At 46.8% G+C, this 27,717-nt stretch overlaps 1 protein-coding gene across 2 annotated transcripts in view; it reads left to right on the top strand.

Annotated features, from left to right (window-relative positions):
* Nucleotides 1-27,717, top strand: part of ZC2HC1B (zinc finger C2HC-type containing 1B) — a 292,907-nt gene that overhangs the window by 189,793 nt on the left and 75,397 nt on the right. For both annotated transcript variants that reach the window (XM_085609304.1, XM_085609303.1), the window contains exon 5: nt 2,845-2,980. In XM_085609304.1, coding sequence (XP_085465430.1) covers nt 2,845-2,980 — 136 coding nt within the window. The remainder of the gene's footprint in view (nt 1-2,844; nt 2,981-27,717) is intronic.

Raw genomic sequence — 27,717 nt, 5'->3', positions numbered from 1 at the left:
ATTCTTTAGCCCACTCTGCCACCCAAGTTCAGAAATGGCCATATGCAAATCAGTCTGACCCTTTGCCTCATGGGAACAGTCCAGCCCGAACTGCCAAGCCATGTCTTCCCTGGACCAGAAACAAGCTTCCTAGGACCGGTTTCTGGCATTCTGGACAATTCACATCTTAGGGCAGAATTAGAGAAGCTTGGGCTTTCATTCACAAAGCTTTTTCTAGAGTGGATGTTTCTTAATTCATGCCCACATCTGAGTTTCAGCTGAATTTCCAGGCCTGATTCTCAAAACATTTCCAATTTCTGTTTGAGTTAGCTTCTTCTTTAGTATCATGAACCAATAGGAGTGCAATGTTCCTATCCATTCTTGTTCTTGGGATATGCCCTTTGCTGCACATGTGGCTATTGTGCTCTGTTTTCGGTTGTAAAAAGTGCAATGGGGCTTGTCTGCAAAGTTCCCTTTCAGGCAAATGGGTATTTTAAAGTGCAAGTGTGGGAAACTGGGTTGTTGGTTGGGGGGGGGGAGCCCTTCTCAAGGATCAGCCACAGTAACTATCTGGATGAATGAGAAAAATTCAGTAACTTAACCTATGCTTAACCTCTGGTAGCCTGGCACTAAAAGCAGTCAGGCTTAACTTAGAGGCAACGTGTGAAGTATTTGTGCACCACATAAACTGTAATGAAGTGAAAACACAACAAGAAAAATCCCACCCTAATTTAGAATAATAGAGTATATTTGAATTAATGAGTTTACACCAAAATGAAAAAAATCCAATCAGTAGAAACAGAGTTATGAATTTGTAAAGTTTTAAATGAAAAATAGCATCAAAAAGATCAAAGTGCCAACCACAGAATATCTAGTTGCGCAAGACCTTGCCAAAATCGAAGGTTATGGCCAACTGCGATGGATGATACACAAAGTAGATTGGGCCCGGTCTCATCTTATGTTTGTACTTAAAAGAAATTTTGAAGACAAATGTCTGAAAAGGTTAAGCTCAGTGGGGCAAGGCAGCTGGTGGTGTCCGAGGAGGAGTCGTCATTGGGGAGCCACTGGACAAAGTCATGGTGAAGATTTCTACGTTTGGACCATTGGACCTGATTATGACTTTACTTGTGTGGGAGCGGGCCGCCATATCAGTGCCCTGCTCCGACACCGCCAATGTTGACTGCCGCCCACCCACCAGCTTACTAGTCATTTCTTGGTCTAGTGGTCAGGCGGAGTGGCGGTGCAGTTCAAACGCTCATGTGTGAGCCTTTTCGACATGCAGCGCCGAAGAAGCGCTAAAGCAAGTTCCTGCATGACATGGACTGTGCATTCAATGCCATGCAGGAACTGGGGCCCTTACACACAGGGGGACACACCATATGCCCCCTGCGTACACCCTCATGCACTGGGGCACCCTTTACTTTCCTGACCTCCACACCTTTCATGGTGGGATCACTGCCATAAAAGTGGAGAGGTCAGTAATGTCGTAATGTCACTGCCAGCATATTGCTGCCCTGACCGCCGCTCCACCGCTGAGGGACCGCAGGATCCCTGCCAGTTAAGGCGGTTTTATGGCATTCTGACCACCCTAGTCGTAATACAGCGGTTGGATCACTGATGCAACGGTCCCTGGCTGCCGCTGCACCTCCATTGCAGGTGGACCGCCAAACTCATATTTAGGCCCTTAGTCTCTTCTAATGGAAGTCAAAAATCTCCATCGGGATGAAGCTCCAGGCTGTAGCCAGCGAGGGCTTCATGAGGCCTGACACTCCTTCTGTGAGGAGCCTGTGAACAGGATTTGCTGTTGAAGTGAAGAATGTAGTGGGAGCTGCCGCAACGTTAGGCCGACTGGCAATGCATCTTGGGCAGATCGGTGAGCAGGTAGGTCCCGGTCTCCTCTTGGTTCTCAGAACACTTTTTGGCAGAAATGTGTAAGTCCCAGATTTTGGATTTGGGATGTTTGGGCATGTTTAACATCACTTTCAAGGGTCCAGGACTGGAGGGGCACCACTTGGAGAGTCAGGACTCACCCAGGCTGGCTCCAGGTGTAGGTTTAAGATGGTTGGAGCCTTTTCTGTCTCTCAGGCTCTGGTCAGGTGGCTAGATAACTAGCCCTTGACATCACCTTGAAAGTCTTGGGTTCAAGCAGGAAAGCAGGTTGTCAAGCAGCAGGGCAGTCCTCTTGGTGCAGCAGAGCATTCCTCTGAAGTACACAGCAGGCCACAGGCAGCGGGCAGACTCTGAGAGTCCTTCTGTAGATCCTGAAGTGAACCGAAGAATGGGTCTGAGTCCTGGTTTTATACCTGGTATTAGCTTTTAAGTGGAAGAAACTTCTGTAGTTTCTCCCAGAGAAAGGCGTGGAATTTTTTGCCTCCCTGCTCTGGTCCCAGGATGCCTTGGAGCACAATAGGCTAGTGTGAAGTTCTTTGTGCGTGTGCTGTGGCAGTGTCTTCAAAGTGGTAGTGGGGCTGTGCACAGTTTTGCCCCCCCACCTGCTTGGATGGCCTACCCTGCCAGCACGCAGTCTCTCTACCTTGTGGCTGTCTTCTCTTACTGTACTGCTGTCATGCACAGACCCTCAGAGCAGAGGAACACTCTCCTTAAGTATATTTTGATTTTGGTTCTTTTTCTCAGTTTTCTAATATTACTTCTCAATGACTAAATTAATAAATGCAAATATACAGCCACATCATGTTACACAACTTTGCTAAAACATTTGTATAGTTTATCTCATCTTCATCAAATTCCCTAAAATGTAATCAATAACCACAAGACAAATTTGGGGTCTGATAAAAAATATAGTGAAACCTTGTAAAAAGAGTCTAACGTTGAATCATTTTATGTGTATGTGGCTTTCCTATGCAGTATGTTGAAAGGAAATCAAATTGGAAGCAAGTGCATAATGAGCTAATCACTGCCTTCAGAGCAGCCAGAGAAGCAACTAAAGCCATGAAAGAGGGCCGCCCTCTCCCTCCACCTCCTCCGCCAAGCATCAATCCAGGTTTGTTGGTTTCCTTTACATTGTAGGTAATGTTTGATCCGGACCTTAGCTTACAATGGTGTATATCATGCTGGTGGACCTGCAGTTGGTGAAAAGGGTATTGTACCATTCGTGAATTCCTTGGTATTCACAGATTGTGCACAAACTGAACAATTTTGGCATTCGTAGTGGCCCAATAACTGGGGCAACCCCCAACTAGTGGTGATCAATTGCAGATTAGGCATTTCTTAAGGGATCCAGTTCACAGCATGTTCCAAATGGTCACCTAAATTATGTCCTCTTTTGTATGAAAAGAGCTGAAGATGCGAGAATAAATTATAAAATCGGAGTATGTTACAATTTATCTTGATTATTTTGCTGACTTTCTTACTAGATGGACAATAGGTAGTCACAAAGGAATATGTTTATATGGTTTTTGTTTTTTGGGGGTGAGGAGAGTGTCCCAAGGACAATGCTATATATGCTTCAAAGATTTTGAAATTTGGGATCTTCTGTAGGCCCTTGCCAATAGTTTCTCAGCCGAAATGGCAGCTTCACGGAAACATTCTTTACACCATTTGCAATTTCTACGAATACATAGAAATTGGCCATAGGGTAGGCCATCTCACAAACCTCATGGATGGTTCCTAGTATATAGCAATAGGTATCTCTGTCAGTCAGTCAGCGATATAAAGATGTGCCAAATTTTCCTTCATATACCAGTATAGATAGATCAAGGAACTGCAAATTGTTGGATCATTTTTTTTTACTAAATTTTAACAACACATTCATATACTATGCAAATAGTTCACACCATATCATGCTAAGTAAATTCAAAGACAAAATAACGGTATCTCAACTGGAAGCACTACAAAGAAAAATTAGACATCTATGTATAATACATTACGTGGAAAGAAAACGGGAGACTCCGAAATGATTTTGAAATGTGCACATGGCATCATATAATTATGATAAAAAATAAAAGGTACAATTGAGCACCAAATCCAATTCAGGTTGTTCACGCATTATTTGCTTACCATGCTGCTACAACTGTACCTTTTATTTTTTATCACAATTATATGATGCCATGTGCACATTTCAAAATCATTTCAGAGTCTCCCGTTTTCTTTCCACGTAATGTATTATGCATACATGTCTAATTGTCCTTTGTAGTGCTACCAGTTGAGATACTGTTATTTTGTCCTTACGTACCTACCCTAATCTCAACGTGGTTCATGTGGTTAAATACAAGTAAATTCAAAGAGCATAGCTGTGCCTGTCCGGCATTTGTATCTGATACATACTTTAGTTTTGCCTAATTTACAAGCTGTCATGTAATAGCGATGATGTGTTTATTCCGTGGCATTGGTTCGCTGCAACATGAAGGAGAAAGAAGATTTAGGGGGTATTATACCACCCGGGAGAGAGACTGATTCCATCTGAGGAGATTGAACCAGAAGCTCCACTTTACTCCATTAAAAAATGTAAGCGTTTTGGAACGCACAACCCTTATGAAGTCCAAAGGGACGAAACACGTTGGCTGGGCTGATTGGAAAAGGTTTTTTGTCATGAACATAACTGAATAAAAGTTGAATTTTGAACACATTCGCAAGACACCTGAAGGTGTAATCAGATTATTTTCATATTGGATTTGTTTTTGTATATTTCATTGCTTGAATCTTGGCCAGAAATTGAACAAAAAATAATTTTTGTGACACTAATTACGCTCTTTTTCAATTGTTCTGTTTTTGTTTTGTCAATTGTGGTTTCTAAGCAGTGGGGCCACTAAAGGTAGAGTGCAGGAGCCCACATTGCTGGTGCTCGTTTTTGTGTAATAGCGATGATGCGTACATCCCACTTCTCACACAGCTATTTAACAACCCCCTTCCCTGTTTCCCTCATCTCTCCCTGCCTCCTGAGTTTCTTTTACATCATGATAACAGTTATATCTCCCTCTAGCACGTGTGGCTTCTCAAGCAGGCGTAAATAAAATCAAGCCTCTCCGGATGCCTCACCAGTGTGGGCATCCCCTGGATATTGATCAATGTGTGTGGAACTATCTGGGAAATCAGCATCAGGTGATTTCAGGTATTCCACCAAGGTATCCCACACCCTAGCTTTATCTATTGTACAGTGCCCCTGTCTAGCCTCTCGGAGCAGAGTGGCACCCTCATATCCCACCCATGATAGTTTTTCTCTCCATTTGCCTACTCGGGGGCTATTAGTGGCTTTTCGCCTCATCGTGATTTCACGTATTGCTAGTATCAGGGCAAGGTCCATGAACTTAGTTGTTACTTTATTTTTGGGCGGGTCTGGAAATCCCCCCAGGAGACATGCCATGGGGGTTGCAGGGGATTGTTGTATCAATGACTTCATTTATGCAGGTCACTATTCCATTCCAGTAATCCCCATAAGGCCGGACATGCCCAGACCGTGTGAATCATCTCCACTCCCTCCCTGCTCTCCACATCTGGGACATGCTACGTCCTGTGCTCCAAATGGCCTCTTAATCCTCCCCTGGGATTAAATATGCCATATGTAGGAAATAAAAGTTGATCAGTTTAAATCGTGCATTATGTGAGACCTTGGGTGTAGTAGCCTCTATCCTAGTCCAAGCCGAGAATGTAATTGGGGGGCCAAATCCTCCTCCCCCCCTTGTCGCTTCAGTTCCCCAAGGAGCTTATTGATATCTACCCTCAGTGCCTGGTACTGGAGGGTGATGGCCCTGCTCCTACCAGTCGTCGTTCAGAGGACTCAGCTGCATTGATGAGCTGGTGGTTCCCTTAGTCCAGTCCGCAATTGCATCTTGTCAGCAGGGAGCAGGTAAGTATGTGGGGTGCCAAGTACTCGGCACCTCACATACCGCAAAATCGGTAAAATAGCTGCAGCGCTTTAAGGGAGGCATAAACTTATGGCCAGGCACCAACAAGCAAAAGACGTAGGGGGAGCAAATGCCGATGGGGGAGCAGAGCTCGATAGATATATGCTATATTTGTCAGCTCCCCTCTGACGTAGGGGGAGCATTTCCCGATGGGGGAGCAAAGCTCCTTAGAACACCGGCAATATGGGCCCCCTGTAATAAAATCGTCCGAAACCAGCCCTAGCTAACAGCTCTGCCGCACCCGCCTCTCTCCCCCAGAGGGGCCGGCCGAGCAGTTTGCCAGGGCTGGTTTCAGTTCTCAGTCCGGCCCTGGGGACTGTGTTTGACCTGCTGGCTGAATTTGCTGTCTGCATTCTTTCTGTATTTGCCCCAGGCGTGGCTAATGTTAGGGAAAAGAGGCGGGGTTTGGGGATGGGAGTGTGGAAAGGGGGACTAGGGAGACAAATGAAAAAAATAAATAAACTTACCGGCTGCCCTCCACCATTGCTTTGTGCTCGTCTGCTCCACTCTGCTTCCGAAGGCATAATCTCCCAGCCTGCCCTGCTGCAAATCCTGAAGATGCTCTCATGCATGAGAGCAGTTTCAGGATTGGCCTGATGCCCTTGATTTGCGCTTCAGGATAGACTGGGAGTCTGCCTGCTCTCTCCAACCTAACTGCATTGCTGGATTGGAGGGAACTTTCACTGCGCATGATGGTTTGGCCGGCTAAACCGTCATATGCAGTGAAGGGAGTGCATATACCACTCCCCTCAGTCACTGTGGCCCTGTCCCCAAGACTCGGCATAAGAAAAAATAAAAAGATAATATATTGGGTTTTAAACCAACTTTATTATTGTTTTATTTTTCTTGTTTTGGTGGGTGCTGGCGGGGAGGGGGGAGGGGGGGGGGGCGATGCTCCTTCGCCATAGCAGAGAAGCCGCCCCTGATTTGCTCTTAGTGTAGGCATCTGGCTACATCGCCACTGTGACAAATCATTTCAACTTGAATATATGCTGTGCATCACCACTGTTGTTGCTGCAGATACCTGTCTTTCCACAGAATGGCCATGAGCCGGTGGGAGGTTTTCAGTTTGTTCACATCTCAGTAAATCACTGCTGCAGTTAATCCAAACATACCTGTTCTTATGATTTTATGTCCCTCGTACAAGGTTTTCCTGTGCTCCTCTACCCTTCTACTGAGCTCAAATGGATTCCTATGCTGTTGCCATGGATTCATGTGCATAGATGTCACGAAACTATGGAACTATGATGCAGTAGGAGTACCTAGTTGTAACCCGGGTAACATCTTACCTAGATGGTGTGCCCTGTTTGCCTAATGACCGATGTGTAGGCCTGTCTCCATACTTTGGGTGAGAGGAAGTTGACATTTTATAGAGTGGCAGATGTCTGTCCTGGTTGAATAGGTTGAAAAGTGGCTTCTTCTCCTATTTCTGGATTGTTTTAGTATCACTTGTTACAGGTGTAGTGATGTCATCCTGCTCTGATGGTTCTCCCTCGGTCTGGTTCTCTGAGTAGATGCCTCTATTGGGGTTGACAGCATGTTTACTTAGTTTATTATGGAGCACCAACTATTTTGAGATATTGTGTAAGTTTAGTATCATAAAAATCAACATCTTCAATTGTCAAATAGGTAACAGTTATAGCTAAGATGTAATATGCATTGATTACGTTATTGTTCGCATTTCATTTTCCTTTTTAGATCCATGTATTTTGATCTATTTGATTTAGAAGGAAAACCTCATTCTATAAGGACTATATTAACCCTGAGGGTTTGTGGTGTAGCTTTATATATTTTTGGTTACTTTTCGAAATATTGTATCATTACACTTTACTGACTCTTTTGTACAGTTTCACATTTAAAATAAATATATTTTACAATGAACGCACCTGGTGTACTTAGTATTTTGGATGACATTTATCATTGATACTCCTCTCACAGACGAAACTGGACCCTACCAATTATTCCATTCCTAGTTATAGTGTACGGGTGCTGGGTTCACTGCATGTTGCTCATGCCTTCTGCCTCCGGGCCGCAATTGTAACAGCGTCATAAACTGATTATGACAAACAAAAACTAACATGCACTTTGCACTGATTTAGAAAAATAACATTGAACCTTAGAAAAGTACCGAACACCGTTAAAGTGTGCTTGGATTTGTAGGAATAGAAGAATTCCCTTACTATGAGTATTACAATGATTATTAATGGATTATGAAATGATATTACCAAAATCATAATTAAATAATAATAATAGCCAGGCCCTGCATAATACTGGATGGTAAAACTCACTTTTGTGACATCCTGGCTTCGGTGTAGGCCTAGATAGACTCCTACGAAACACAGGTGCTTTCTTTGTGTTCCGGGAGGGAAGCTGGTGCTCTCCCAACGCAAATCCAGGAGACGTCTCAAAAGACCTGCTGGAGGTCCTGTGTCGCGGGGGCCCTCCACATCACAGACGGAAGTGGAGTGGAGTGCCTTGCAAGCTGTGGTAGATATTGTATCCTCCCAGAAGTCAGTGGGGGACATAGATACCTCATCGGAGCACCGGTTGACGGCTTCTAACTCTGGGGACTCGGCTTGGGGGGGAGGGGGCGAGGGCTTGCCAGTTATCACACCTCAATCAGTTGATTATATTGTTTAATGATTACTTAGCTTGATTTAGCTTCGGGAGGTGTTGTGCGCTGCAAACTGAGGTGTGCTGGAATGGGGGGCCTGCATTGCTTTGCATAGTATGCTTCCTATATATTTGATATTGCCTTAGCTGGGGAAGGTCTGGGCAGCTGGAACTCTGGAGGAGGGGGGGGGGGGGGGGTGCCACTCACCTGGTACTAGTTTGCTAGACTCGGGCCGGCGCACATTTGGGTTTTCACTGTGGTACCCTAGTGAGCCCCCCTGGGATTGCCCTTGTTGAGATATAGAAGTTGGCTTTCCCTTAAGGATGTTTTTTCCTCTACAGGTTTGGATGGCCAGCTGTTACTGGGCTGCCCCTGGGTATGGGAGTTGGTGGTTGGGGAACTGTTTAGTCCCAACCATGCCTTCGAGGGGGATCCCTTGTAAGGACGGTTCTCCTTGATCCAGCGGCACGCCAACAACAGATACTCCAATACAATATAAAAAGATCATTCTTCCAGGGGAATTAGCGGTCACACATGCACAGAAGGCTGTCTTTCAATCACTCGGGTTGTGGCAAGAAGGCCCAAAATACAAACTAATAAAAGGTCAAGAGAGAAAATATTATTTCAAGATATAAATGATTTCACTGTATACCACCTACATCTACTCTATTCCCCTTTATTTATTTAATACTTTCCCTGCATTAGCTCTTAGTAAATAAAGCGCTTTCTAAATAGCAAAGCAGGTGCCATGCATGTGGGTCTTGAAGACGCCATGTTAGTGCATTCTGCTCATGCGCAAGATATTCCCTCCAAAGCTATTAAAAGTCACATTACGTAGATGCAATTGACGCATGCACAGTAAAGTTTTCCCTGTTAGAGCCACGCTTTTAGTCTGCTATCGGTATTAATGGTTAGAAAACACATAGGCAAGCCTCTCTGTCTTATTTATGTAGCTATAAGGTGCAAGGATTAATCACGAAACACAATTAGTAATTCATGTTAATAAGTTAAACTAGTCAATTAATTTCGAGCAAGTCTCACATAAACAAGTCCTTGCTTCATCACCCTCACACACCAAAGGTGTCATGCTTCATCGTAGGGGTGCCTCCTCGCGTAAGGAACCTAGTCTTAACGCGGGTTACAACCCCCTCGCTCCGAGGGAGGAGCTCAGGGCTTCTAACGCAGCAGTCTCTAATGTCGGCAGTTACATTATTAGCAATCTCTTTTAATCCTGTCACAAGGTAGCAGAATAGAGCTTGCCATAGCTAACCTTGAAGCCAGTTTTGACCACAATTCACTCCAGCACTGTACTTCATCCACAACACACCACGCTCACGTAGGGTTTAAGAGTAACCCCCTCTTCTAAGATAAAACATCCCTGAGCTCTTCCCTAGCAGTGAGGGGGTTGTAACCCGGGTTAAGACTAGGGGCCCGATTCACAGAACTAACTTAAGACAAAATCCTAAACTTACTACCATTTTGGTATTCACAGAATGCACTTACTGCTTTTGGTATTCACAGAATGCACTTACTGCTTTTGGTATTCACAGAATGCACTTACTACTTTTGGTATTCACAGAATGGATTTACAACTACTAACTTTACGTCCGCACTCGGGCCGGAAATTCCGGCCCAGAGGCGGGGCTTCTGGCCTGGAGGCGGAGCTTCTGGCCCAGAGGCGGGGCTTCCGGGCTGGAGGCGGAGCTTCCGGCCCAGAAGTGGAGATTTTGGCCACTGGCTGCAATCCCCACCTCCGGCCCGGAAGCCCCGCCTCCGGCCCGGAAGCCCCGCCTCCGGCCCCGGAAGCCTCGCCTCCGGCCCCGGAAGCCCCGCCTCCAGGCCGGAAGCTCCGCCTCTGGGCCGGAAGCTCCGCCTCTGGGCCAGAAGCTCCGCCTCCGGGCCGGAATTTCCGGCCCGAGTGCGGACGTAAAGTTAGTAGTCGTAAATCCATTCTGTGAATACCAAAAGTAGTAAGTGCATTCTGTGAATACCAAAAGTAGTAAGTTTAGGATTTTGTCTTAAGTTAATTCTGTGAATCGGGCCCTAGGTTCTTTATGCAAGGAGGCACCCCTATGATGTAGCATGACACCTTTGGTGTGTGAGGGGAACCATCCTTAAAAGGGATCCCCCTCTCGAGCATGGTAGTTACATTCCACATGCCCCTTAGACTTATGTTCCGGACCGATGGGCTCTTTTTGTGATAGGTGTTACGAGTGGGGAGTCCGCCCACGCAGGTCCTTAAACCTCCTCCAAGCCCCCCTTGTGTTTAGATCTGTTTAGTCACCCAGTGGGCTTGGGGTGTCATTAAGTCATCTGGGAAGACGGAAGAGACTCTGTGGGTTAGGATGTGGCATGAGGGTTACAGTTGATAACCATGTCAGACCCGCATCATACCATAAAGGTAATGACTTGGAATGTGCGGGAATAGTCAACGTCTGAGCGGCATAGCAATTATTGCTACCTGTGTAGACGGGGTCAGAGATAGTTACCCTGCAGGAGACCCACCTAGCTCTTGAGGAAAACAGGCGTCTGCGTCGCAGATAGGGAGGGGACAAATATTTGCCACCTCTTATTCTTCTTATTCCCGAGGGACGCTTTGGTGGATACGGGCGGGGACGACCTTTGAGCTCCTTCCTTCATTGATCCGGAGGGTCCTTATGTTCTGGTTAAGGTAAGGCTGCTGGGGAGGGAGGTCACGCTGGGAAGCGTGTAACCACCAAACCAGGGATAACACTGTCTGCTGTAGCAGCAGTCAGCTCAATATTGAGTGGGGACTATAGCTGTATGGCTGACATCTCCATGGATAGGCCTACTCCCCCGCTACTTGCGCATGTGCGACATTAAGGGGTTTCGTGACTGAGTTGCCCATTGGGACCACAAAGATATTTGGAGGTTGCAGCACGATCAGGTGCGTGATTATTCCTACTATTCCCATCTTTACAGACTACACACATGCCTTGATATGTTTTTCTGCTCCCCAGTCTGTGCCCTGGCATAACACACACGAAGTACTTGGGACGTACATTGTCCGATCATTCTCCTTTGCTGCTGTCCCTGTGTCCCATTAATGAACCCCCCGTGATACCGGTTTGGCATTTTCGTCCATCCTTTCTTGAGGACGCATGCTTTAAAGACTCCCTGCCAACAGCTTTTTCTGAATATTTTCAATTCAACCAGGGAACTGTTGGGGCTCTCCGTCTAGTATGGGACGTCTTTAAAGTTGTGATAAGGGTCCAGTGTATGGGTCAGTCTGTGGGGGTGACAAGGGAGTTACACAGGGACTTCACTGCACTGGAGAGGAACCTGCACAACATAGGTAACAGATTAGACACTGATGACAATGCCCAGGCAGACCTCGCAGAGATGAAGGGCAGATATAGTGCTACCTCGTAATGCCTCCACTGTTTATATCTGAAGGAGTATCAGGCATGGGTTCATGAGCAGGGGGGCTGTTTGGGCAGACTCTTCACTTGGCTGGTACGCCTGGAGGCCAGAGGCAGATTCTTACTGATGAAGGGGAATTGATAAATGCTCCTAAGGCCAATCCTAGCTTTTTACGATTATTATGAAACTCTGTTTTCCTATCCAGAGTTTGTTTTGCCAGAAGTGGTGGCAGACTTTCTTTTACCCTTGCCTTTGTGCACTTTAGATCCAACTCTTTGTGAGGGCCTTGGGGTGCCTATAACAGTACAAGAAATCCACCAGACCATCAAAGACATGGCAGCTGGGAAGATGCCCGTCCCAGATGGCCTGCCGGAGGAGTTTTATCCGCATTTGTGTCCTCTCTGGAACCAAACTCGAAACCGTGTATGCATAGTCGCTATGGTTGGGTTATGTACGGGCATCAACCAGGGAGGCAGTGGTGATTCCCCTCCCCAAACAGAAGTTGTCTGCCACTGCCCTGTCAGGATATCACCCCCTTTCTATGTTGAATGTGCATTTTTACATTCTCAGCAAAATCCTGGCGGCGAGGCTGCTCCCACATATGACAAGCCCTATACATGAAGACCAGATTAGATTTATTCCAACTAGGTCCACTTCTGGGAATCTCCGAAGGTTATTCCATGTTCTTTATCATTGAGATACTGCTCATTGCCCAGATGCTTTGATCATGTCTATTGACCTAGAGAAGGCCTTTAACTCTATGAGGTGGGATTTTCTATACGCAACTATGAGGAGAGTGGGCTTGGGGGAGGGTTGGATCTGCTGGGTGCACTTATTGTACACTAGTCCCACTGCGAGGGTTAAGATAGACAAGGAGGTCTCTGTAGCATATGGACTCTACCGGGCCACCAGGCAGTGGTGCCCATTGTCCCCTCTACTGTTTTCCCTAGCTATTGAGCCTCAGGTGGTGCTCTTCAGGCAAAAAGGGATGAGTAACAAACTGGTCATAGAGGGTATGGTGCATGTTCTTTCTCTGTATGCGGATGACCTGTTGCCCTACCTTAGGAATGGACAGACCAGTGTAGCCAATGTTATTGAGTTACTAGAGGTGTTTTCAGCATTATCGGGTCTACGAGTTAACAGGTCCAAGACCTACTTCTTCCCTATAAGGGTGGATATGGCACAACCACTGGAGTGCCGACGTGACTGATGTGGTCACCCCAAACTTTTTGGTACCTAGGTATCCAGGTGTTCAACGCCTTGGAAGACTTCAAAGAGGACAACCTAGGCCTGGTGGTCCGATCTTTCAAAACCTGTATTTAGTTTTAGCGCTCCTTGAAAGTTCCGGTGTTGGCCCGTATCTCTTTTCTAAAATGATTATGCTTCCTAGACTCTTATATTATTTTACGAATCTTCCGCTTGTATTCTTGGTTTAACAATCAAGACTCCCTGCTCTGGTAACTGGTCTGGGATGGTGGGCACAATAGAGTCTCCCTGATGGTCTTGCGGAGGGCCCCGGGGGCGGGCGAGCTAGGGGGTCCTGAGTTTGAGCTGTTTTATTTGGCTGCCCAACTTCAGTGGTAAGCTCAGTGGTTGGAACGCTGACATATTGACTTGTTGGGTCTATTGGATTGGCAGGCAACCAGGGACTTTTGCTGGCAAAGCTCCTCAACCCAAAGAGACATATGCCTTGTCCTGGCATCTTGTTGAGGGTGGCACTACAGTGCTGGAGGAGGTGTGTAAAGTACAGATTGGGGGGGCCTCTGTATGCCCCAGACTTGCCATTGGTGGGCTTGCCCCATGGGAATCCTCAATCACCGAGTGTACAGTTGGCTGCATGGACGGTGAGCGACTGCTTCCTGTTGAGGGAATTGCTCCCCCTGAATGATCTCATAGACCAGTACGGCCTGCCCCCTGGCCAGTTCCTGACCTACCACGCCATGGCCAAGATGTACAGGGACCAGTGGCCTGGGAGTGGCGGGGAACCGGTCTCTCACGGCGTGTTACAATCACTGGTGACCCTGGGTTTGGCAGGTCACCTTGTGAGATGGCTTCATAGGGCGCAGTTGGACATGGCCATGAGACCACTGACTGGGGTGCGGGAGAGGTAGGCTTTATTGGTGAGCAGAGACCTGACTGACCTGGAGTGGAGCTGGGCCATGGATGGCCCTAGGCGAGTCACCAGAAGCAGCAGCTTTCAATATGTCAATTTAATTACTTACACATGGTATACTTGAACCCCCGTAGGTTGTGGGTCATGTATGGGGGTGAACCACAGGGCTGTCCAAGATGTGGGGAACTTGATGCAGGGCATAAACACGACATGGGACTGCCCGGGCTTACAGGACTTCTGGGAAGCTATAATTGCAGAGCTTAATGGTGTACTGGAGCGCTCCCTTCCTTGTACTGCAGAGGTTTGCCTTTTTGGCTTATTCTCTAGGCCCAAGAAACGTAAGGTGGGACCAGAATTATAGATCTTCCCTTGATCCTAGCGAAACGATGCATAGCTCTGGGATGGATGTGCAGGACAGGTCCCTTTGTCGCAACCTGGAGAAGGGATGTTGAAGTATGGGCCAGAGCAGAGAGGGTCATGCTTAGGGACGATGCCTGGCGAGTTCGGCCCACTTGTGGATGGAGCTTCTCCATGCCTGTGACACCCGACATAATGCTACACCAGCTGCTACTTTGATGCACATGCAGCTAGCGGAGGACACTGTGGAACTCCCTTGCTGAGAGATCAACCTAAGCGGTTACATTGTTCAATTGCACTGATAGTGTGAAGTTCCGCCCTCCGTGGGACCCCTGTCCCCGACAAGTCACTTTACTCCTCTGTTAGCCTCCTATTATGGTTTTCTCTTGGTAATAAACCCCACTGGGCCCAGCGGGTGACTGTTTAATTTCTTTTGGGTTTTACATGTTATTATAACTGCTCACATGTTTGCCATTATGATTGCTGTAATCACTGAATTTGGAATAGGTCACATTACAACGTGTAGTAATACCACGTGTGCCGTTACAACGTGGGTATTACTACGCAAATGCATTTACCACGACCTACAATCACAACGCAAACTTTTACCACAAATATGCCTTTACCACGCATGCCATTACAACGCAAAGGTATGCGTGGGAAAGGCATACACCTGGTAAAAATGATTAAGGTAGGTAAATATATATATATATGTATGTGTATATATATTCACTGAAAAAAACATAGGTTTCAGGCACGTTATAGTTAGAAATTAGCATTTAAAAAACTTAGAAATTCACTGAAAAAACCATAGGTTTCAGAGACGTTATAGTTTGTTGGAAATTTCACTCGTACAAAACCAGAGAAATTCCCCCGTTATAGTTAGTTCAGCTAACTATAACTCGAGCCCCCGCAATGCACTGCTGATGACGTCACATATTACATCATTCATGACATGGTCAGTGACATCACTGATGACATCACTGATGACATCTCAAATGACATCACTGATGACATCATCCAGTGACTGTGTTTTTCTTTAAAGTTTAAATATGTATTATGTATATGCCAAGGTGTATTGAAGAATGAGTGGGTGTATAAGTATCTGAATGGAGGATTTAGTAGGTGCGTGACTGACTGTTTAAGTGAGCGATTAAACCTGTCTTACTAAATGCATGGGTTGGTGACTAAGCTGTGTGAATGTCTGTATCAGTCTGTCTGTTGTTGTGTAAGCTGCTGCATGGGTTGGTCAATAGCTACATGAGTGTCTATGTGGGTTATCGATTGGTTGCCTGAGTATTTGTATGGGTGCCTGGGTGTGTGTATGGGTGGGTGGGAGGTGTGTGAGTCTGTGCATAGATGTTTGAGTAGTTGATTCACTGTGTGTATGGGTTCAAGAGTGCATGTGGAAACAGCTGTATGGGTGGGTAAGTGTGTGTATGGGTGTGTTGGTGAGTGAATGGATGTCTCAATGGTACATGTCCAAGTAACTACATATGTAAAAAGCAGTGTATGTGAAATTTGACGTATATAAATGACTATACGTGAGAGGCAGTGATTGTGAGAGTGGCTGTATGGATGAGTGTGTACTTGTATCAGTGATTGTAGAAGAGAGTAAGTATGCATTTGTTTCTGTTTGAATAAGTGATTTGAAGTGTGTATAACTGTATAGGTCAGTAAATGGATGTGAGATTGATTCTTTGCATGACTGACTAGGTGTGTGAATAACTTTGGATGAGTGGTGGTGTGTGAGTGTCTGTATAGGTTTATGAGTGCATATGATAGTGCTGTATTGATGAATGACTGCATGTATGAGTGATTGTATGGGTGAAAGAGTGGATATGTTTGGAAGTGAGTGCATATGTAGTAACTGGTATTGGTGTGCCGATGGTTTTAAAAATGGTAGTCTGTATTTTACATTGGGTGTATCAAAGGTCACATTAGTGTGAGGAGGTGGATCAGATTTTCATGTGGATGATGTCATCAGTGATGTCATTTGAGATGTCATCAGTGATGTCACTGACCATGTCATGAATGATATAATATGTGACGTCATCAGCAGTGCACTGCGGGGGCACGAGGTATAGTTAGCTGAACTAACTATAACGGGGACATTTCTCTGGTTTTGTACGAGTGAAATTTCCAATTGACTATAACGTCCCTGAAACCTATGGTTTTTTCAGTGAATTTCTAAGGTTTTTCAAATGCTAATTTCTAACTATAACGTGCCTGAAACCTATGGTTTTTTCAGTGAATTTCAAAGGTTCTTTAAATGGTAATTTCGAATTATAATGTTCATTAAAGCTATGGTTTTTTCAGTAATTTTGATTTTTTTAATGATATTTTGTAACTTTAATTTCCCAAAATAGTTTTTGTATTTTTTTTGTTTGTTATTAAAATAATATAATGTCTTCTGTTTTCTTAAATATTAATATATATATTTTTTGTTGAGAATAAGTGGAGTCACGCACCCATCGTGTACCTATCTCGCTGGGTGCACGGATTCAAACCGACATATTGGTAAAGTCATGAAGGATGCGCGTTTCAGCCAGCCCACTCCGCTTACGCTTACAGGGAGGGAACTACAATGCTACATGTCCCAGGTCTTCCCTGTAGTGATCTGTTGATCACAGGTCTAGTTGTCAGCGTGCCACAGCCACTTCCTCACGGCTGCTTTACACCCATACCACACCTATGCAGCACCTGCGTCACAGGACAGGTGACCCTGCCAATAAAAAGGGCCGGGCACACGTGCTCGACTCTATTTCTTCTCTCTATCTGTGTGTATCCGTGTGCTTATTATGTTGGTGGCAGCCGAGGCACTTTGACCGACACGGGCCTCCCGCAACGTCACGATGAGTTGAGGTGCACAGAGATGGTGGCAGCCGAAGCACTTTGCTGGACACTGGCCTCCTGCCATGTGATGATGACTTGAGGTGCACAGAGTTGGTGGCAGCCGAGGCATTTTGGCCGACACGGGCCTCCTGCCACGCGGCGATGACTTGAGCTGCACTGAGTTAGTGCCACCAGAGTTGAGCGGGTGTGCAGCCTGCGATGATGCGTGGCCTCGATACGCTAGCCTGGCAATCGAGACCCGATTTGAATTGTGAGCTTGGCTGGACCGCGTGTACGCCAAAGGCAGCTGGCTGTACAGACTTGAATCCTCTGCGCGGTGCAGCAGGATGCGCTGGGGGCCTGTGCTGCGGAATACAGCGACGGCTGAGGAGGTTGCTCCGGCATGTGGTGGGCCCTCTTGGAGACACGCTGGTGGCGGCAGGTGAGCATTGAGGTCTGGGTGCGTAGGGTCGGGCAGTCATCGCTGGGCGGCGAACTGGTCTGGGGACCAGGGCTGGGATGCTTGCGAAAGATGTAAGAATCATGCACACTGCCTGAGAAGTTTGCGACGACATTAGTGAACAGGCCCCGGTGGTCCAGTTTTGCCTGCACGTTGTTGGAATGCGTGTGGTTTCTGTTGCGGTGATTGGGTGCAGTGTCGGCAGGGGGCACAAATAGTACATGTGTGCAGTCAGTTGCCCCCAACACGTGCAGGAAGGCTGCTATGGCGTGGTTCCCTTGCTTGGTCTCCAGTTGTTTCTGCTCAGTTTAGGTGGAGGGAACATGCATGTGTATCAAGCTGAAACGAACCCTGATGCTTACAGGTGTGATAAATCCTGCATAATGAGACCGTAATAGAAGTTGTTGTGGTTGTAACGTTCCTTTTCTTTCCGACGAAGGTTATGACCACACAAGCTTCTGTTACGGTCATTTTGTGCAGGATTGATCATACCTGTAAGCATTCCGGTTTGTCCAAGTGCAATACATTGTACCATATTACGTTTGTGACCATACTAACGCTTGACCATTATCTTCATTTATCCAACATGTTTCTGAATACAGACTTTTGGGATTTCCAGGATGATTTACAGTTATTTCGATCCACAAATTGATGTTCCCCGTTGGCAATGTCACTCGTCGTTTGATGTTTTTGTTTTGTTCATTTATGTTTTTCTAATAAAGTACTGTTTTTACACTACTGTTGACTACTAGATTTCATGACGTGGCGCACCCCCATTTCAGTGACTACAGTCTTGGATCTGAAGCACAGAGGCATCAAGCAACGGCTGGGGTTGGGGTTGGTTGTGCAGGAATACTACGAATTGGGACGAGCGGGTGGTGCGGATGCAGGGGCCCTAAATTGCTTTTGTAGACATGTATCCAAGACGTGTGAGGAAGTTTAATAGTCCTGGCTGTGAGACTACTCCGACTCCCGCAGTTGTTAGTTGGAAGATACCAGAGGCCAACAGGTGCAGCACAGCCAGCAGCTTTGTCTGCGTAACAATGTTGATTGTCCGCTGTGTTGGTACCGTCAGCCTGTGGGCAATGTGACAGTGTGCACCAACTTGAGAATGGGGCCATAATTCTTTCGCCACTTTTGCTGCACTAAACTGCCAATAACTCGGCGATAAGTCCCAACTGTTGGGTTATAGGGTGACTCTAAAACAAGCCCTGGTGTTTATTAGGACTTTGTTGTAGCTACATGCGAATCACAAAAAAAAAGATGAAAGAACAAGAAAAGTGGGCAGGGTACAAACACCCTGACCCCCTAGGCCTGCTCAGGGGATCCCACAAAAAGCCCCAGGGCCAAAAAATTATTAAAATATTTTTTTTTAAAGCGCCTGGGTGCACGAATCCCGACGAAAAAAACCCCCAAAAAACTATGGCGTGTATTCTCAAGAACTTATCGCTGAGTTATCGGCACTTTACCGCAGCAAAAGAATTATCATCTCATTCTAAACCTGATAAAAACTGCAGATATCGCCAGTTTTCCAGTGATAGCTTCCTCAAAAAAACATCGCCACCAATGAGAGCGACGAGTAAGGCTAATGATATGCAGAATGGGCATTCCCGTGCAAAAAAAACCCCATGAAAACACCACTTCCCGATAATTTCAACAACAACCAGCTAAATCTGCGATACAATCTAAAAACAGGTGATAAGCCGCGTTAGCAGTAGGAGTTTAACATCTGCCTTTTACTGGTGTAAAGCAGGACGACTACCTACAGTATGAAAGGGAGCCCAGCCCAGAACCACATCTGAAGACCAACACATGTCATAGAGCTACTGACCATGCAGCTATGACACCCAAGTAGGCCACAACACCCACCGCCACCACCCCCAGGACCTCCCCCTCAGACCACCCCCCACCATACTACCACCAAGGAAGCGTAGGACAGAACAGCGGACCTTCCCAAAACGGCATGGCCCCTCAGCCACACAATAGCTGAATGTTGGGAGACGTTAGAACCAAGTATGTCTGAAGGAGGCAAGTCACCCATTAATAACAATGCACACATTGCCAAGTGTAGCTGTAATGTGCTGGACAGACCTCACTATGCAGAGCACAGACCTCTCCATGTGTACATATACTGCTGGTGCTTGTACTGTTGTGGACAGTCGATGCAACCATGTTACCTCAGGCATTGGGGAAGATCTCGGTTATGTAGCTGTGTCCCCCCCCCCCTGTAAGCGGAACCAGAACCGGAGTGGGCTGGTCCAACGTACGCCACTCCAGTGTAGGAGTGTGAATAAATAGGCCGGGGCTCTGGGCGTGGTTCACTTCTGGGAAGGCCAACGCGTCTGCCAGAGCAGCAGCCCTCACCCTGCCACAAGGTCGCCGCCATGATCGCTGGCCTCCTCAACTTAGGCCCCCTGCGAACCCAGAGTCACAGCACCGCAGAGTTAAGTCTGTACAGACTACTGCCTTCGATGTACACTGCAGACAGCAGGGCTCACAATTAGGTCGAGTCGCGATTGCATATGATGCAGTCCAGTAGGCAAGAGACATTGCTCACAGTGTGGCCCGCCCGCACCACGCATCATCGCAGGCTGCGCAGACGCTGAGTGCTTCAGGTGCCACTAACTCAGTGCACCACAAGTAATCGCCACGTAGCCTAATTGACGCAGAATTCATTAGGCAAAAGACATAGCTACCAGTGCTGCCCGCCCAGACCACGCATCATCACAGGCTGCGCACACGCTGAATGCTTCAGGTGCCACTAACTCAGTGCACCATAAGTCATCGCCACGTAGCCTTATTAAGGCAGAATTAATTAGGCAAAAGACATTGCTACGAGTGCGGCCCGCCCAGACCACGCATCATCGCTGGCTGCGCACATGCTGAGTACTTCAGGTACCACTAACTCTGTGCAGCTCAAGTGAATGCCACGTGGCTGTTGGCCATTCCTGTCCGCTGCCTCCAGCCTACACTGTGGTTAGCAGGGCTGACAATTCAGATTGAGTCACGATTGCAGATGACGCAGTCCAGTAGGCAACAGACATTGCTTCCAGTGCGGCCCGCCCGCACCACGCATCATCGCTGGCTGTGCACACGCTGAATGCTTCTGATGCCACTAACTCAGTGCACCACAAGTCAATGCCACGTGGCCTTATTGACGCAGAATTCATTAGGCAAAAGACATTGCTCCCACTGCGGGCCGCCTGAATTACGTATCATCACTGGCTGCGCACACGCTGAGCGCCACTGTTGCCACTAACTCAGTGCACCACAAGTCAACACCACGTAGTTGTAGGCCCTTGCTGACCGCTGCCTCAGGCCTACACTGCTGTCAGCAGGTCTCACACATATCCAATCCAATCCTGTCCTGCAAGGACATGCCATCATTGCTGGCTGCGCACACGCTGAGCTCTTCAGCTGCCTCTAACTCTGTGCATCACAACTCATGGACCCTTTATGATTGACTTTCGTGCTGTAGACACCGGACGCAACAATGTCACCTCATGCATCAGGAATATCCCAAAGGCACATTAACAATTTCTTCACATCAGCACGCTCATCTCTGGTGCACCTACCTCAGTGCACCACAAGTCATGGAGCCTTTACGATACAATCTTTTTGTGGGTGATTTAAGATCTGGTACCCCTACCTTAGTGTACCACAAGTCATGGACCCTTTATGATTGAATCTCTGTGTGTGATTCAATTATCACTGTTGTAGTTGTTGCCAGCACCAACCATTCCCTGAGGGCTGGATTACACTCACCCCACTCGCATCCAGCACAGACGTCACTGGACATGTGACCCTGGTAATAAAAGGGGGCAGAGCGCACGTGCCCATAGCCAGTTCCACTATTTATCTAACTGTGTCCGTGTGTTCATTATGTATGCATGATGGCCCTGGTCCCAACCACACCACATTGTGCTGTTGACTGCGCACGCAACCATGTTACCTCTGGCAGTGGGGAAGACCTTGGGAATGTAACTTTGTCTGGGTCATTCTCTGAGTACATGGGTAGAGACTGGATGATTAGAGTACTGCAAAGAGAGTATATAGTGAATTTATAAGTGCTTGGGAATTGGCGGAGTGATTGGATAAGTACATATGTTGGTGGAGCCTGAACCCCAAGCACGAGCTTGGCTCTAATTGGCTGCCAACCAGTGGCAACCCAGGCGGAGCGAATTACTCGGGTACTGCACCTGGCGCGTTCACACTAGGGGGTCGCGCTTAGAGCACGCACCCACCGCGTTCACTCTCCCCGGTCCCTGGGGCCATCATGGGCTCCAGTAGGGGGGCCGTGTGGCCCCCCTCTATTTTAAAAGCCCCAGGGAGGTGGTGGTCCTCGGGACTTGTGGGGGGCCTCGGAGGCCCAGCAACAATTACAAAACAAGCCCCGAGGAGGTGGCGGTCTCCGGGTATGTGGAAGGGTGGTGTGCTCTCCTGCACCTAATTTACATACCCCTGGGGAGGTGGCAGTCCCCGGGGCAGCGAAGGCCCCGCAGTCCCCTGCAATATAATTTTCAGATTGCCCCCCCGAACCTGGTCCACCCGGGGGCTCATTTAAATGAAGTGGGGGAGCACCCTGCTTCATTTTTTTTTTCCATCCGGATTCGCGCACCCAGTGCGCATTCAGACGTTTAAAAAATAAATTGGGCCTGGGGGTCCTTTTGGGACCCCCTGAGCATGACTAGAGGGTCAAGGTGTTTCTACCCTGCTCCCTTTTCTTCTTTTTTAATCTTTTCTCAACTATTTTCTTGTGACTCGGTTCTACCGAGTCACAAGATGGCTGTCAACACTTCCTGGTTACGAGTGTTGGCAGCCAATCACAGTGAAGCTCGTGGTCGTGGTAGCCAATCACAGTGAAGTGCGTGGTCAGGAGGTTGCGCGAACCCACCGCTGCCCCAGATATCGAAACTTTTATTTTTTAAATTTCTCAGCAACTACTGAACGGATTTACACCAAAGTCGCTTTCTGAATCAAGCACTACATTTTTGCCCAATTTGGTGTAATTCCGTTCAGCAGTTCGGGCTGTAGCCTTGGTTAAAGTTTCCTATGGGAAATTGATTTTTTGACTTTTACTTTTTGAATTTCTCAGCAACTACTGAACGGATTTACACCATTTAAAAAAAAACAAAAAGGTTGCTTTCTGAACCAAGCTCTACCTTTTTACAAAATTTGGTGTAATTCCGTTCAGCAGTTCGGGTTGTAGCCTGTAATAAAATTTCCTATGGAAATTAACATGGAGAAAACACTTTTTGGGACCCCCCTTTTTTCTCTGCCCCCGCTTGACGAATCACCCCCAAACTTTAAGGATAGAAGCTGACCTGGATAGACCTTTTTTGAGAATTTTGCGAACATTCGTCAAACGACGCCAAAGTTATTAGCAAATAAAAAAATGCTTTTCCTATGGAAACTAGGTTCTAACTATAACTACCTACTGGCGACCGCCAGTAGGTATGATATATATATATATATTCACTGAAAAAAACCATAGGTTTCAGGGGTGTTATAGTTAGCTGGACTTTTCACTTGTACAAAACCATTGAAATTCCCCCGTTATAGTTAGTTCAGCTAACTATAACTCGCGCGCCCGCAATGCACTGCTGATGACGTCACATATTACATCACTCATGACATGGTCAGTGACATCACTCATGACATCACTGATGACATCTCAAATGACATCACTCATGACATCATCCAGTGAATGTGTGTTTTTCTGAAAATTAAATATGTTTTATATATGTATATCTCAAGGTCGATGGAAGAATAAATGGGTATATAAGTGTCTAAATGGATGATTTGTTTTTGAAAAATTGATTGTGTAACTGACTGATTAAGTGTATCATAGTGAATACATGGCTTAGTGAGTAATGTTTAAACATGTAAATATCTGTATCAGTCTCTCACTTTGTGTATAAGTGGCTGCATGGGTTGGTGAGTAGCTACATGGGTGTCTATATAGGTTATTAGTTGGTTTTTTGAGTATCAGTCTGAGTGTCTGCATGGTCCGGTGGGGGGTATTACATAGTGCATAGGTGCATGAATGAGTGACTCACTCTTTGTATGTGTTGAAGACAGCATGTGTGCAGGACTGTATGGGTGGATGAGTGTGTGTATGGGTGTGTCAGTGAGTGAATGACTGTCTCAATAGTGTCTTTATGAGTAACTACATATGTTTTAAACTAGTATATGTGACTATTGGTGTATATAAGTGAGTATGTGTGAGAGTGAGAGATTGAAAGAGTTCCTGTATGAATAAGTATGTGTTTCTATAAGTTATTGTTTAAAAGACTAAGTATGTGTAAGTTTCTGTAGAAGTAAGTGTGGTGGTGTGTGTATAACTGTATATGCAAATAAATGTATGTTTGATTCTTTATTAGCATGAGTGACTAAGTGTGTGAGTAACTCTATGGATGAGTGGCATTGTGTAACAGGATGTATAGGTGTATGAGTACATATGATGAGTGAATACATGTATGAGTGACTGAATAGGACTGTTGGTGAATGAGTGGATGTGTATGTGGATCTTAGAATTACTGAAGAGGTTGTTGTAACTGGTATTGGTATGTCCATTGTTTTGAAAAGTTTAGTCTCTATTTTTGAATGTGTGTATCAAAGGTTATATTAGGGTGAGAGGAGGTCTGCCACTCTATCACAAGGATGATGTCATCAGTGATGTCAGAAGTCCTCAAAGACGAAGAAAAGTGCAGGAAGAAGGATACCGTGCAGAAAGAACAAAAAGAAGAGCAGAAAGAAGCCTTGTTGCAAAATCATCCTGTACCCTCAACTTTTTCAGACGGATACTGGTGGTAACTGAGTCTGACTAACCAGTCCTAGAGCCAGTGCTATGTTAAAAGACACTTAGAATACAGTGAAAACACCTACATACACTAGGGAACATTATGCGTTGGGGTCCCCCTGTGATTAGCATGACCTCCTCTGTAAGCCCCTAGTATATAATAGGGCAGGGGGATTAAAACTACCTCTTAAAACAGGCCACAGGGCGTTTTTGCACACGTTAACTCAGGCCCCGTCCCCTCCCTTCACCACTGTGTAAACACGCCCTGTGTCCGTTTTTAGTTGGGAGATTAAGTTCATTTGAATCCTGAGGGTCCCTAGGGTCCAACTAGCCCACTAGGTACCTCCAGTAAGTGCCACAGAGCTGCGTTGCAGAGAGGTGTAAAAAGTGGCACGGCCTGGACCACCTCTCTGCAATGCAGCTCAGTGGCGCTTACTGGAAGCACTTGGTGGGCTAGTTAGCCCCCAGGGGCCCTCAGTATTGAAGGAAAATTATATCCCCAATTTAAAACGTGCCATAGTGCGTGTTTGCACACGTCACCTCAGGCCCCGACCCATCCCTTCACCACTGTGTAAACGCGCCCTGTGGCTGTTCTAAGTTGAGAGATTAAGTCCCCTTGAATCCTAAGGGTCCCTAGGGTCAAACTAGACCACTAGGTACCTCCAGTAAGCACCACAGAGCTGCGTTGCAGAGAGGTGTAAAAAGGGGCTTGGCCTCAGAACACCTGTCTGCAGCGCAGCTCCCTGGTGCATACTGGAGATGCCTGTTAGGCTAGTTGGCCCTCAGGGAGCCTCAGTATTGAAGAGGAATTAATTCCCCAACTTACAACTCGCCAGGGGGCGCGTTTGCAGAGTGCTGCAAGGAGGGGGCGTGGCCTCCGGCACGATGCCAGTCTTTTATTTATTTTAATTTTTTAAGAAGGGGGGCTGTGTGGTTCCCCTTCTTATTCTAATTTATTGGCCCTGAGGACCCCATCCCCCAGGGCCTGTCTCCTAATTATATTTTTTTGACCCCAATCCCCAGGGCCGGCCACTGTTTTTTATTATTTAAAAAAAATATATATTTATAGACACACCTAGGACATGCTGGACAAACCGTACGTACCTATCACCATGACGATTTGCGTGATATTCATTAAAAGGCGACTATGCATACAATGAATCCACGTGGAAGGTATTTACACCACTAGTGAAGCTCTGACATGTCTGATGCCCTACCGTGCCTAATCCCGTTAGACACCCTTGTCGTTTATTTATACAAACATGGGTAGCTATTGACGGGCACATTTAATACACATGCACACCAAGCCATTCAAAGGGGATTCGACAAAAATTTTACCAAAACTATGCAAGAAACCCCCCTCACGGTTAATAAAACACACATCCACTGCCGGATGTGTAATACTTTTTATTTTACTCTCTGGAAAGGGGACGAACATCACTTGAGAGTCACAGCGTGCTCCTGGCAGAGCCCAATGCTGTGTTACACTCACCATTGCCTGCTGAGTGCCACACACCTCTGTGTTGTATTCCACTAGCTAGTGCATATGCTATGACACTCTCTAGCCCATGTGCACTGTAACACCACCCCGTGAATATGTCATGCCACACTTGTCTTCGCACGGGTTATATTGCCCCATCTAACGTGCCTTCCTCGATGCCTATGTTATAACGCACAGTGCTATGCCATACATATTACAATCTGGGATCCATATCTTTGTCACAGTGCATATGCAACGTTACACTCCCCAGCACATATTTTATATTACAACTTTAGAGACTAGTTAGGTTACACAACACTGCCCTGTGCATATTACACTCCAAGGCGCATATCGCATAGCACGAGCTAGTGCCTGTGCTATCTCGTGCTCTCCAATGAATCTGTCATTGCGCACAATGTATTGCATATTATATTTCACGCCCGGTTCATCTTATATCACACTTTTTGGTGCATAGTTTATACCATACACTATATCTAGTTTTCATTTTCAATCGTGCTCTCAGGACTATGTTCTATATAACACTGTGTTCACCTACCCTTTTCACGGGCATTACATTTTGCGATAGGGGGTGGAGGGTCAGGGGGTGTTTCTGCCAAGTGAGCCCGGAGTCACAGTCACAAACGTCCTCTTCTTCCTGAATAAAAGTGAGATTATGCTGCATACTTGTTCATATTTTAAGTAGTTCGCACAGACACACGTTTTAAAAACAATAAAGTTCCTAATACCCGCCTTCTCTGAACAGTTAGCTTGCTGCCCCATCCCCCTCCTCCCTATCCTCTGTTGTGTGAATCCATGGACTAGCCTCCTCCCTCCTGCCATGCATGGTCTGATGTGCTGCCACTGCCCTCAATTTAGTATGATGTACCAGTCCACTCCTCCTGCCCTCCATTGCCCAATTCTATGCCCCATCATTGACCTCCTGCTTAAACTCTGTGCTTAGCTTTCTGCCCCTATTCTCCTTCCCCCTGCCCTCCGATGTCTTTGTGTATGCCCCTGCTCCATCCTTTTTGCCCACCATGTTCCATGGACCTGCCACTCCTATCTACTGTTGAGCTGCCACTCCCCTCCCACCTGCCTAGCATTGTCAGATGACTGTAACCTGTCCCTGCCACCTCCACCCTGCCTGTCCACATGCCATGCCCCTATCCTCTTCCTCCTGTCCTACATGGTCCATTGTACTGCCACACCCTTCTGCCCTCCCTGGTCTGTTGTGCTGCAACTGCTCCTCCTGCCTGCCCCGTGCGGTCTGTTGTGAGGCCCCTTCCCCTGAACTTTCTTGTCTGTGCACAGGTCCTGACCCTCCCTTCTATCCTCCATCGTCCTTTGTGCATGCCCCTGCACCCTCCTTCTTGCCCATCATAGCCATTGTGCTACCACTAACCCTCCCACTTGCCATGCATGGTCTTCTGTGCTGCCATGGCCCCTCCCACCTTCCCTGTGTGGTCAGTTAGCCGCCCCTGAACCCCTCCCACCTTCCCTCCATGGTCTGTGTGTATGCCATCACAGTCTCACTGTTGCTCTTCATGGTGTGTCTTGCTTCTAGTGCCCATCCTGCCTGACCTCCATGGCTATCTTGCTGCTCCTGCCCTGCCCCCTTGCCCCCAGCCCTCTGTTTACATGTGCAGACCCCTACTCCCTCCCTCCTGGCTTGTCTGTTTCATTGTAATGCCCCTGATCCATCCCTCCTGCCCTTTATGGTCTGTTATGCTGCAGCTTTCTCTCCTGTCCGTCCATTATGGTCCTGCCTCTTGCCCCTCTGTTCTCTGTTGTCCATGTGCATGGTCCTGTCCCCTCCCTCTTGCTTTCTATGG

This window comes from Triturus cristatus, chromosome 6, assembly GCF_964204655.1.
Source record: "Triturus cristatus chromosome 6, aTriCri1.1, whole genome shotgun sequence".
Taxonomy (NCBI): Eukaryota; Metazoa; Chordata; class Amphibia; order Caudata; family Salamandridae; genus Triturus; species Triturus cristatus.
The sequence above is the reverse complement of the archived record's forward strand: the minus strand, read 5'-3'. Positions and strand labels throughout refer to the sequence as shown.